General features: G+C 36.1%; 1 protein-coding gene across 2 annotated transcripts in view; it reads left to right on the top strand.

Moving 5' to 3' along the window:
* The window catches only part of FTO (FTO alpha-ketoglutarate dependent dioxygenase), a 257,897-nt gene that overhangs the window by 106,237 nt on the left and 138,505 nt on the right, over positions 1-13,155 (top strand). For both annotated transcript variants that reach the window (XM_042797500.1, XM_042797499.1), the window contains exon 8: positions 7,709-7,833. In XM_042797500.1, coding sequence (XP_042653434.1) covers positions 7,709-7,833 — 125 coding nt within the window. The remainder of the gene's footprint in view (positions 1-7,708; positions 7,834-13,155) is intronic.

Genomic DNA, 13,155 nt, shown 5'->3' with positions numbered 1-13,155 from the left:
CGTGTTCTTTTCTTGCATTCACAATGTTTTCAAACATATTCACTTGTTAGGGACTAGCCTGTCAGCTGGATCTCCTTGCAAGCGTGATTTCTTTTTCCTGACTTCTTTCAAAAGCTTTTTCCCCACAATGTTTTACACTTCATATAATCCACTGTGCATGGTAGGCCTGCTTCAGCCTTTGTGCTATTGATGATTCAGAGGTGGAGGGGCCATGCTCTGGGAGAATGTGGCTAGAGGGTAACCTTTCACTCACCCATACATCTGAAGATGCTGAGCCACTCTTATTCCAAATATTTTGAGTGGTTTGGTTGCTCTTTCTTGATGAGATAGGTTATACTTCACCTTTAGAACATTGTCAAACGGATTCGTGCAGCAAAAATATTTTGATAGTGTTGATCTTTACAACTAAGATCAACTTTTTCTTTGTAACCAAGTACTGAAAACCTTTCAGAGACCTATCAGAACTGCATTGATGAATCATCCAGTAAAAAAAACTTTTTTTTTTTTTTCCTCCACTGGACATCCATTCTTTTTTGGCATGCTAGAGTAACCAAAAATTACTTCGTCATTACCTCTGTTTGTATTCCTTTTTTCCTAAATATGTGTTTCAAGACTGTAGTATAAATACGCTTATATAGGCATAAAGGTAATGGTTATTTCCAAATAAGCTCTGCCTGGTTTCATTTATGACCTTTAAACTCATATAGCTCGAAAATATACTGCTTTAGCTCCACTAATATAGTTAAATGGTACAACTTTCTAATGTAGAGAAGACCTAAAGTTTCTTTGGAAGTGTCTAAGTGATCTACTCTGTAGTTTTTTCTAGGTCAAACTACTCATCTATCAAATCAGGTATTCATCCTTTGTTGTCAGCCTCAAAGAGAGGCAGTGCTCCTGCATTTTAATGCATGTAGACTTGTATATAGAGCTTAAGCATATGTCTAACTTTAAGCATTCTACTCTATAATTGGGTTATGTACTTGCTTAGTTTAGATGTGCACTATTGAATATAATGGTAGGGGAGAATATATAACCTTTTTGGCAGTGGTTTCACACCAGCAATTTGAGCCTCTGTTCCTTTGACCCTACAGAAATACAAAAATTACATGTCCTTCATAAAATTCTCTACTCCTTTATATTTCATTTAAATACAGACATAATATTGAGCTTAGACAAACTGTTTTAATGTTGGAAGTGCTCTGTTAATAACCAGAATAGTTACGGAGTTTTATGCTGGCTTGTGGATTATTCATGTATTCCGCTGGAGTATTAATAGTGTTAGCTGAATTCAGTAGCTGGGCAAACTACTACTGATGAATGTCCAACGTTTAGGATTTCCCACATAAGGCCCTTCAGACCATGTGTATCATTTAGAAAACTAGAAAATCCACAGACAAGAAAACTCCATGTAAATATTTTCTAATGGAAGGTGCCAACAAATACATCCTTGCCAACATATGTCAAAACTGCCAGAAGATCTGTGAGGATGGGGATTAACTTTTTAGCACTGTCATCCTAAGAGCCTTGACAGGGAAACATTATTTAAACATTTTTCTTTGACTGCATATGACTGAAAAGATGTTAACGGTAGATAAAACTAATATAAAGCAGTTAATGATACTGACATATACTCCAAGTCTGCACCTTTTCCTTTTCATTGAGCTCTGTGTCAGACATCCTTGAGAATACTACAGCTTTTTAAAATAAATTGTCCTTCTTTCACAAATGCAATTTTATGACTTGTCTCCAGTCTGATAAAATAAAGCACATGCTAGTATATTGTTTCTTTTCAGGAATTTTTTGTTTTGTTTTATAGGGTCTTTAAAAGTAAATTATGTTTTAGATGTTACAGTGACTTCTCTGACTCTCAAGAAGAAAACAGTTAATAATAATTTCTTTCCTTTCAGCTCCCATGAGCCTACCTTCACTGTACAGTTTGCATATAACAGCTAGTAAGAGTAGAATGTACTGAACCTTAAACAAATCTATTAGGATCACCATGGCAAGAAACTGGGAAAATGGCAGGAAAAACGAACAATGATTTTGTAAACCCTCCAAAGGTCAGAAAAAGGCTTTCAGTAAGTATGCAGAGGCTAGAAATCAAATCCCATTTCCTATCATAAGAAACCAGTTGTTTTAGCAGCAGTGGTTAATGTACTGTATGTGAAAGATTTAAGACTAGTTGGAAAGCTTTGCTTCTGTTTTATTAGGCTGCTATTGAAAAGCCAACAGCATAACTTCAACTAGGTGCTTTGAGATTTCTTAATGGGCTGTCAAGGGCAAGACACCAGGTCTGTGCTATACTAGCTCTTTCCTGTACATTAAAACAACAGGGGCCAAATGATCATATACAGAAGTATGAATTACTTGATGCTTTCTCTGTTCCATATGGTCAGCCATGTCTTTGGCAATTAATCATGTACAGAATCAGTTGAGTGCTCTCTGAAGCATTGAAGTCAACATTTAGTTGTACCTGTGCCAGTGGGGGCAGTGGGGGTTGCAAGCATAAAATAGCAGGATGAAGAGCTGCTGGCGCCGAAGCCAGAGCAGCTGGCTTCTATAAACAACACTTTTTTCCTCTTTACTTCTTTTTTTTTTTTTTTTTTTTATTCTCTTTGACAAACATGAGCCGTTTTTCAATATCATCCAAAACATGAGGGTTGCTGAGTGAAACTGTGATATCTGGCATAGTGAATTAATAAACAAAAGGCATAGAATTGGGTTTAATGTGCCCAAATTACTGGGTGATAACTTAAACCATACTGGCGGCATCCGTTGTATCAATGAAAAATGGTGCATTTGCTCATATGTTTAGTAAAAAAATGTAAAAGTAAATATCAAATAAGAAGTGGTTTGTAAGCAATTACTAGCTTTTTTTTTATCACATAGAAGTTATGACATGTTAAATTAACATGGCTAAATAGATTTCAGGTTCTTTCCCCTCTCTCCCCACTACCCCCACAAAGGCTTTGTGTTCCAATTATACAGAATTTCATCAGGATACTTTTTGCACTAAAAGCAAAATAAAGTCACAAAAATAACAAGGAAGATAGAGAGCAACATTTAAGATGTAAATCCTGCTTACAGATTTTACACTTTGTTTTTCCTTTCTGTATTAGTTATTGATTATTGAGAGATGACTGCTATATTAAAGTACAAGTGGTTAATAAAGATTCAGAAGCTTTTATCCTATTTAAACTGGTGGTGAGTAAATTAAATCTTAACTCAGAGTGAAAAATCTGATTTGTTGACTCAGTAAAGTGGGACCAAGAGACAAACTGTCCTAAGTGCCACTCTAGTTCAGACTGAAGGCTAATTTGTTTGACAGAATACTAGGTTTCATGTCTCCAGCTATACAACGTTTCTAACGTTAAGTCTGGCTCCTCAAGAGGTCTGTACTGATGGATGAAAAATCTAACTTTAAAAGACTAAGAATGTACCAGCATGGGTTTTGGAGTGTTTAGAGGCTGCTTTTTTTTCCCTCCTGTTTGTAAGCATGTTGTGGTATTCACCCAGGATACATACAGTTAAGCAGGGTAGTGGCCTAGTGATGTTGAAACATAGTTTCTTCAGTCTGTATCTGAGGAAAAAAAATATTGTTGTAATCTTGTTACAATAGCAGGTTAGCTTTGTAATAGGTATCTAATCTTGGGTATGTGTCCTGCGTGAATAGTAAAACTTGCTTATAAGTTTCTACTCAGTCCTGTGTCACTGATGTGTTTTGTCAGTGAGAATGAGAGGAATATGATATTGCTCTCTTAAAAATCTTATCTTAGTACCTTTATTTCATACCTGATAAGAGAAGACGCTCTCATGGCTGGTGTCTGATATGTCGGTAGAGCACTAGATTTAGGTCTGCTGCTGTACCAGGAGGAAGGTAAAGGGTGTAACTTCCCAAATATTATCTTTAAGGTAGAAGGATTGACAACTGATATATATGCGCATATGCGCATGTATAGGTTTGGGGTTTTTTGAAAGGTGGGTTCTGTGTTTGTTTTTAAGACCATGCTGCTTGGGATTTGCAAGGAAATGCCCTAAAGACATTAATAGATCTGTAAGGAGAATTGGTGAGATTTCTGAAAATATTACAGTACTACTTGTTAAAGAGACATGCTGGCCAATGAGACGAGAAGTTGCTTCCCTCAAGTGATAAGCAATTTGCGTAATCTCATTTCTTCGGTTGTCCAGGATATGTTTTTGCCAGCTCAGGAAGCAGAAGAAAGAAAGTTTCAACAATTTGTAAACATTGCCACCCTCAAGAATCTCTGTGAACACAGGGATGAGATAAGACAGGCTGTAGGGCTGGTTACGTTGTTTATTTATTCTACTGTCCTGCAGTCCCAAGTGTGCTGAAAAACACTGAGTCAGTGTTGAGTCCAGTTCAGAAATGTGAAGGCTTCACTCGGCATTGGGCAAAGGGGGCCTCTGCAGACAATTATCTGTCATTAAAGAACATTAAAAGAATTGAGACACAAGATCAGATTTTCTTTGATGGGATGTGTGACTATAATGACGTTCAAAAGAAGGTCATTCCTGCCCTTTAGAGCAGGGGTGGTATTGGCTGGGTTTCTGATGGATTTTTATCAGTGTTGATGTGAGGAAATGGCTTTCCCAGCTGATAACATCTTTGACTGAGTTTCTTGAACCCTTGACCTTTATCAGTCAAGGTACATATTGAATCCCCTTGTTAAAAATAAATCCCAAAACAAGTAACATGGAAAAGAAAACTTTCAAAGGAATGTGTTTTATAATATCATTTTACCCAGAATGCTGCTTTATTTGTTACAATTTGGAATTTTTATTGAGATGATAAGAATAACAAGTTATTAATAAACGCCTCTATAAAAGCTACGTATCAAGCCCTGCACTCATGTTCCAGGTAACCTTACTGCCCTCAGCACTCTTAGAAAACAAGTAAATCATTTAAATTGCTATGTACTGTTGTTGTATGTTGCTTTATAGTATTATTTCACCCTCCAGGTAGCTGCAACTGTACTCACAGGGCTCAGTAAAGAAGCCTTTATGATGTCAGCATCAAACTATGAGTTTGACTTGAACTTTGTACATCACCACATAAATGAAGTGTGTTAACAGAAGGCTAGAGCAATATAATTGTTCTCTCAGTAAAAATTAGATTTTGTTCAATTTCCAGAATTATGATGTTCCCTAGATGGAGGGGACTTTAGGTAGTCGGTCTTAGTACCAAAGTTGCAATTTTGCCAGGTCATCAGAATTCATACAACAGCATTATGGGATTCTGAATACTTGGAGAAGTGGTCACCCATCTTCTTTGACTGAATACTCTAATCAGATCATCTTTTCATCACATTTTAGTGGAAAATTCTTTAGGAACTATCAGTTCTCCATGCTTTGTGCGTTGGGAATCACTTATTTAGGGAATCTTGACATTTGTTGCATGCAAATAACTAAACTTTCAACTTTGGGAGGCATAGCATCATTAAACATGGGGCTTTTCTTCAGTCTTGGAGAGAAGTAGGCTTCTGTTCCATCACCACTGTATTTCCCTATGCCCTTGTGATTAATAAGTCCATCTAAAGATTCTGAAAGGGAAATCTTGGTGTACTGTGACCTAGTTGTATGGCTACAGTGTGAGCATCCCATAATAAAGAGATAAGCTTTGGTTATAGTGCTGTGGCAAGCCTCACACATGGTACATATAAAAGTTAAAGCCTTAATAGTTTTCTTTATTCTGAATGACAATAGTGTTAATTTACATCAATTAAAGAACGCACATCTCTTCATCTCATGTGAGTATGTTCTCATGCTGAAGTCCTCTATCAAACCCTGCTTTAAACTGTGCAGCTGCTGGAAGTGAGGCTGTAAGATTGCGTTTGTTGAAGTTGGCCGATATTAGAGCTTGTGGAAAAGATGTTGTAGGTCAGTGCAAGGGAAGCTTGTGTCAGGGAATCCTTATCTGAAAATGCTCTCTGGCTTTTTGTTTGCTTTGTAATGTCAAAGCAGGGTCAAGAATGTGATCTGTATAGACAGAGTTTTGAACATTTTGGGTTTTTACAAGGAAATGTTCTTTTTGATGTGTAAGTCCCATATGACAGGGTAATGCCTTTTGGTAGGCTAACTGATAGAGCTGGGAGGTAGAGAGGAAGATGCTTTTTTGCTCTTTGTCATCTGATGTTAGTGTAATCAAATTATTTTCTGTCTCTATGAACCCTGTCATGTTTGTCTTTTGGAGCCACTGTGGTGCTAGCAATGTTACCACTACTTTACATAGCTTAAGAAGTATATAATCTGCATATTATTATTTCTTTAAGGGGGGGGAACAAAAAAAAGAAAAAAAAACAAAAACAAAAAAACAAAATCCTGTCAGACCAAGGATAGATCTTCCTGTTTTCACAAACTGAAGATAATAACAACTGTTTTTCTCATAGAATCCCCCAAGGAATTTTAGTGGGTGTACATTTGGCCAGGGCAGAATGCAATGTGTACGCAATGCTGAGGAGGAGGCAATATGCCATGTCTTTTGTCATGTTCCTGTAAGAGAGGCCATGCTGGGAGTAGGAATTGCAACTCTCGGTGATGTTTGAGTTGTGTTTTCAAACTCACTTCCACAACTGCTCAGGTTAGAAACATAATTTTTGCCTCCTTTTCTGTGGAAAAAACTAGGTTTGTGCAAGCATTCTGTCCATTCAGTCAGTCTTCCCAAAAGCTTTCAGGTACTTTGATACATTTGCAGAACATGTGACTGACTGTTAAAATAGCAAAAACATGTAAGTGAATATCTATGGCTGGTTAAGGAGAGGAAGACAAATATAATACGTTCAATGGAGGAAAAGACTGCAGCACCAATCTCTAGTGTGGTTGGACTGCTGCACATCAAGTCAGCAGATGTGCACTAGTTGACATACGTGTTATTAGCATGAGCATCAGCATGTGCTGTTTCTTTTCCAAGTTGGCAGACATGAGGGAGCTTTGAGGAAAGAAGAGGAGAAAATGGTGGGTGAATTTAGTAGTTGAAGGGAAAGATGGAGCAAGGGAGTTGGAGTTAGCTTGCTGGGTGGATGAAGGAGGATAAGAAGGTTCGTAGTTTTATTGTATCAAGATTGATACTTGACACCACATTTGGGAGTAGCTTTTGGTCTGCAGCAACTTAGTGTCATTCTACTCCACAGATGACTTAAATCCATTGCATGTATGTATATTTTCACAGTTTTTAATTTGTTCCATAAATGAAAAGAGTTTTACTAGTTGTTTACTTGAAATATTTCATGATAAAGAGAACATGGGGACATCAGAAATTCCCTTCAGAAGATACAATACAAACAGGTATTTTCTTCTTTAGCTTCACCAAGTATCAAAGGGGATGGGCAGATCCCCTAAACGAATGCTGTATTGAGGGAAGCATTTATGATATGATTTGATACAAGAAAATATTTAGAAAAGAAAAGAATTATGTCTCAAGAAAATGAGAGCTAGAATGCACAATGTCTTGTTGTGTTCCTTAAGGCAATGCGATTTTAAATTTTACCTTATGTGCCATGTATATTGATTAAATACCAAATATATAGTGGCCATTTCTAACCATCATTTACTGTATTGATTTGTCAGCAGTGGAACTGTAATAAAAATAGCTATTGATTTACTGTCCTTATTTGCTTATGGGCTTTTTATTAATTTTACACATTGTTTCCTATTTCTAGATTATAATTTTTATGTATTTTTTCCCTTTCAGACAAGCCTGGTCCTCTCTGAAGTTGGAAAAGAGGAACAAATTGAGGAACAAAGGAATGAAACCGTCAGATGCTTCTTGCGAGTTCTTAGTGAGCGACAAAAGCTGCGTAAAGAATGGACAGCAAGGTGAGGAATTTTTGAAAAATAATAAGATAACGAAATTAGAAACAAGTATATAACATATACTCCTATAAAACTGGGGAGTATAGTGGGGCAGGTGGGCAAGCTGACATTTAAAAAACAAACAAACAAACAAACCCAAAATTTTTACTATTCAAATAGTATTTGTCCTTGAATGGAATAGTCAGTTTCTGCTGATTTCAGAGTTACTTTGTGTGATAGAATGCTCCCTTGCTGTGCTTGCACAGTGCCGTCTATTGATAATAGCTTGATAGGCAGCACATAGATTTGAGGATTGGTATCACCTTAAGTGCCCTAAGGTTTTCCTTATATTGCTAACAATATGAGCAATATTCCTTGCTGGCACGCCATGCTAATAGATACCCTTCTTGTCTGCTTTCTTCATGATCCTCACTTTTTCTTGTGGTATCCTACCAGTGTTGACTGGTTTGTGTTGGGTGAGATGGACATAAATGTACATTTTGCTAGGCTTTGTATCATGTGACTGTTTTGCTATACTTGAGTTCTTAAATTGAACTCATTGCCATGGTAATAAATCAGGTGATGTTCTTAAAAATTCTTAAAAGTTGTTTATGTTTTTATTTGAAAAAGTTTATGTTACCGGAATGTAGTCGGATTAATGCATTCAGAAACTACAGATACGTCATACTTCTAGTTCATTCAGAAATATGTGAATTCAAAAAAGATAATTTCCACCATATGCCACCTTGTGTCCTTCTCTTTAGCCACTAAATGTGTTGATGTCTCCTTTTTTCACATCTATTTCTAAAAGCTATGGATTTATACTCATTTAATAATCTTATTTTTTTCTTACGGTATTTGCATAAAATATCTAAGTCTGAAATTTTTCTACCAAACGCACTGATTTCCTTTAAAACAAGATGTCCTGTGCTTGCAATTGAATACAGTTTTAAGGCAAAAGTAGTTTTTAAATGAGATTTTGTTAATCAAAATTAGCAGTTAATTGGCACGATTTTTTTACCTTCACTAAATGTTCCAGTTAAGGGAGTTCTCCTGTGTTTTGTTATTGCATAGTAGCAATTATTATACAAATTAGAGTCTGTTTCATAACTTTGAGTTTCTAAACTGGTCTAAACTAATGAGTGGAATATCTTTTTAGTGTTTGTTTAGCGTAACAACAGTTTTCTAATACACGAGGTCATCAGGAATCATGGCAATCGGGACTCATTTAAAAGTGATGTGGGTTACAGTGCTTCTGGCCTCTGCTCACGGTGCAGTCGGAGGCTGGAGCCAGTGCTGCGGTTGTAGACATGGTCTAGTCCCTGGCACAGAAAAGCTAAAGTTCTTGGGTGGGGGTGGGGAGAGGCACAGGCAGACAAAGTGCAGGCCTTCTTAAAACTAAACACCTGAAAGAAAATTTCAGGAGCATTGTGTCTTGAAAGTTCTGAAAGAAAGTGTTCTGTGAGTATTAAATATCCATAATCCTTTTCCTTTCCATTTGATGTTTCCCATTCCAGTGACCTATCTGAGAGTCTCATCCATATGATCTGCATAAACAGACTGTTACCATACACCACACTTTACTTCATCAAAGCTTCAGCTAGATGTCTGGAATGAAGCACTGACTGTGGTAGCCATCAAGCATACGGTGGTGAAAGTTGTAAAACGTCCACCGTGGTACTAGCAGGGCTGCCCATGTTTTAGAGATCAGTCTATTGTGTACTTTGGAATTACATGAGAAAAATGTGCTTGGACAGGAAATAATTAGCACTTGTCAAAGGGCAGGCAATAGGTTACAGTATTTTACTTTCAACAGGCTATCAGGGGATCAGCTAGATTAGATAATAGAATTTTTTTTCCTCTGGAAGTTAAATACAGATTACTCTAATTACCTTACATTGTGCATTAGAGAGCACATTATGAACAGTACAACTTCAAGAAATTTAGGTCAATGAAGGGAGGGCAGCTGGCAAAAACTTTACTCTGTGCTTGGTCTTTGTAGAGTAATGTAGGCAGTCTATTCTTTCATGGGTTTTATTTGTGTCATTGACACCTTAAAAAAAAGAATACATACTGGTAACTGTTACTACAAACTGATTCGAGTTTTAGAAATTTAGCCTTTCTCAGATAAAGGCATAAGAACTGTTTTGATATGTATCTACTTGGTTAAAGCATATCCTTGCATTATTTGCTTTAAGTTGTGCTAGTACTTCTGCATATTAATGAACTGAAATTACTCTTTAAGTTTTTATTTCAGCTCCGTGGTCCAAAATACATGGTAGTGCACTTAGTGTTATGGCTCCCCGTTTCATATACTTTTGACTCAAAGATGTCACCAGTATCTTAAGTATCTGAGCAGGTCTTCTAGGGATTCAAGTTGTTCTCTGTTGAGTGGTAGTGATCCAAAATACTTCAGGTAGGACTCAGTGAATGTCCTCTAAGTGTTAATAGAAATGGTCCAGAGTTTCTAAAGCCCCAGATTTGTTTATACTGCATGATAGTGCCTGATGGACAGGTTGTTATAGCTGTTAAAGAGCTGCTCTAGCCCTTTGAACTGACCCCTTCTTGACCTCTGCTTATAGAAGGTCACTGTTCAGCTTATAAAGTAAGGGGAACCTTAGATTCTACTGTAACAAACAGAGGGTAGAGGGAACAGCTGTGAGTTTTGGAGTAACCATGCAAACCTGTATAGGCTTTTTAGGGTCACTGTATGATAATGAAAGTTGTTACCAAATTATATGGAAATTTAACAGCAATAGTGGGAAAGAGAGGGTGGAGTCTGATGCATTGGGTTTGATAAATGAAGTGTGAAGTTACCCATCTGGCTCTAGACAGCCCTCTTTTTCTCTACGAAAGGGAAACATTTAAAAATAACCATGGTACATCTAGAATCAATGACCCATACAGAGAGCTGGAATAGATCAAGATTTAATGGTGGCTGTGGAAGAAATTATCATTTGAAAAGTGAGACAAAGGATGAAAAAGTACAGTTCAATATCTGCACCTGAATCATTTTCAAAAAAAGGCCTTAATATTTTTACCCCGTTGATGATGCTATTGACATTTTTTGTTTTACTTTTTAACCAGAGAGCCAGAAAAGTTGTTATATGTTAAAGAAACAGTTCAGAAAAAAAAAAAAAAAGTACTTGAATTTCAAGAGAGAATGTTGCACTTTTCGTGATCAGTAAATGCCCAAGAGAACAGGACTGTAGTTCAATAAAAATTATATCTCTTATTTCTCCTAATAGAACTTGTATGATGTTATAATAATACTATCTTTAATGCTTGCATGACAAACTGCACTTAAATGCTAGTAGTTTTTTACTGTATTTTTCATATAGATGCATTTTCTACCAAACTAATTTGTCATCAATAAATCAACAGTAGATTGATTTAAAGGATAATGTTTAACTGCATTTAAATTATTAACTGCTAGGAAAAACCATGTCTTGTTAAACCATTACTAAAGTAAGTCTTTTCCATGCAAAATTTTTATTCGTCTGAAATGGTTTGATTATGACACAGACACTGATGTCCATTTTACTATTTCCTTGAGTGAAATTGTACCAGGGGAAATTCAACCAGGTAATGGAAACAGTAAAGTTTTGGAGAAAGACATAATGAAGTGGAAAGTTTGATAGGAAAAATAAAATTATTTGTGATGGTTGTATTTTCATAGTTGCGCTACACAGCAAATTCTGAAATCTTAAGTTCCCTCTAAGTCATCATGTAATGACAAATTGACATAATGTAAACAGAATAAACATTCAATAAATAATTTGAACCAAAATAAACATTAAATTCTTCTGGTTCATGAGATAAACAGCAGAAAAGTGTTAATTGATTATATCTTGTATGAATCAATAGTTTAAAACCTTGCCTCATTGAAATAGCACAATGAAAAAAAATCTATTTTATGAGGTCATTCTACAACCCATAACATTTTGTAGATCAAATCACTGTGTATTTCTGGATTTGTTATAGTCTTCCATCTTTACACAACACTTCAGGAAAGAACCTCTTACTCGTGGCAAATCATATAAGTTTCAGATTTCAAGTCAAACTTGAGCTATAATTTCTTAGCGGTTTTTGCCTTTGTTAAACCCCTTCTTAGATCTCACAATTTGGACATAACAATGTAAAGGTATCTATTTTTTTTGAGCTACAGTGAACACTTCTCATACTGCTGAGATAGTCTTACCTCTCAGCTTTGAAATCTGGATTACTACATGGATATTTATATAGGAATTTAAATTATAAGTATATAGAGTGACAATTGAGTCCTAATCTGTGGTAATGCTATTTGGTTCTACAGTAAGAACAATGAAGAATATGAGAGTGGAATCCTAAAATAGTATGCATGTTAAATGACATGCAAATGGGAAGATTTTTATATATTTTATTTTCTGTTTTGAATAAAAAGATATTTTTTTTTTCTTATCCTTTACCTCTTTATACTTCGGAACTTTAGATTGCATTTAAGAAGGCAATTGAGCTCTTTTTAGCTCCAGTGGGGGAAGGTGTTGTTGATGTAAAGAAGGAACATATTTCCTTCTGTAACAGAAGAAAAGTTCATAGGTTAAGAAGAAAGCATGGGCTTTGGGAAAATTGGAGCAATTTTTTTCTTCTTTTTGTCACAGATTTTGTGTATTTTTCAGGAACTCACTAAATGCTAGTTTTTAAATGAAATGTAGTGATAGCAATTGAAAAACTGTAAAAAATGTCAGTATTTGTCAACCACTCTTACAGGCCTGCCAAGATGATGCATGAAATATTGTGAACTCTTCAGAAACTATTGCAATGGGAGCTATACTAGTTCCCATTTAAGATTTAACAGACAAGTTGCTGAGCTATCAGTCTGACAGAGGGAGGGGGGACATATTTGTGTTGTTTAAAACTTTTGTGGTTGTTTTGTGTAACATTAGAATGACAGATTTCTTTTGATGTTGAGGAATCCAGTGTCCATGTCTCTGAAATTGGTAAGGGTCTCAGTACACACACCTGCATGATCTCCAGTGGGTTTTTTTTAACAGTTGTCCTCTCTGGACAATATGTGTGCCAGCCAGAATGGATACTCAGTAAGCTAGCAACAAGCATAGACAAAAATTTTGATTCATCATTTTGGAAATCACAGGGGGAAAAAACCCAAAACTATATTTGGATTCTTTGATACTTGTATTTTGTATATGTGTGTGTGTATGCTCTTTGAAAGAAGAAAGTTAAACTGTTCAGCACCCAGCATGCAACCTAAAACAGTTTTTCAGAAGGTAAATGTACATTGTGACTTTAGATAGTAATGCTGAATACTGTATGTTAATCGGGAAGATGCCTTGAGGCAGACTGAAA

This window comes from Tyto alba, unplaced genomic scaffold (assembly GCF_018691265.1).
Source record: "Tyto alba isolate M040663 unplaced genomic scaffold, T.alba_DEE_v4.0 Super-Scaffold_26, whole genome shotgun sequence".
Lineage (NCBI taxonomy): Eukaryota > Metazoa > Chordata > Aves > Strigiformes > Tytonidae > Tyto > Tyto alba.
The sequence above is the reverse complement of the archived record's forward strand: the minus strand, read 5'-3'. Positions and strand labels throughout refer to the sequence as shown.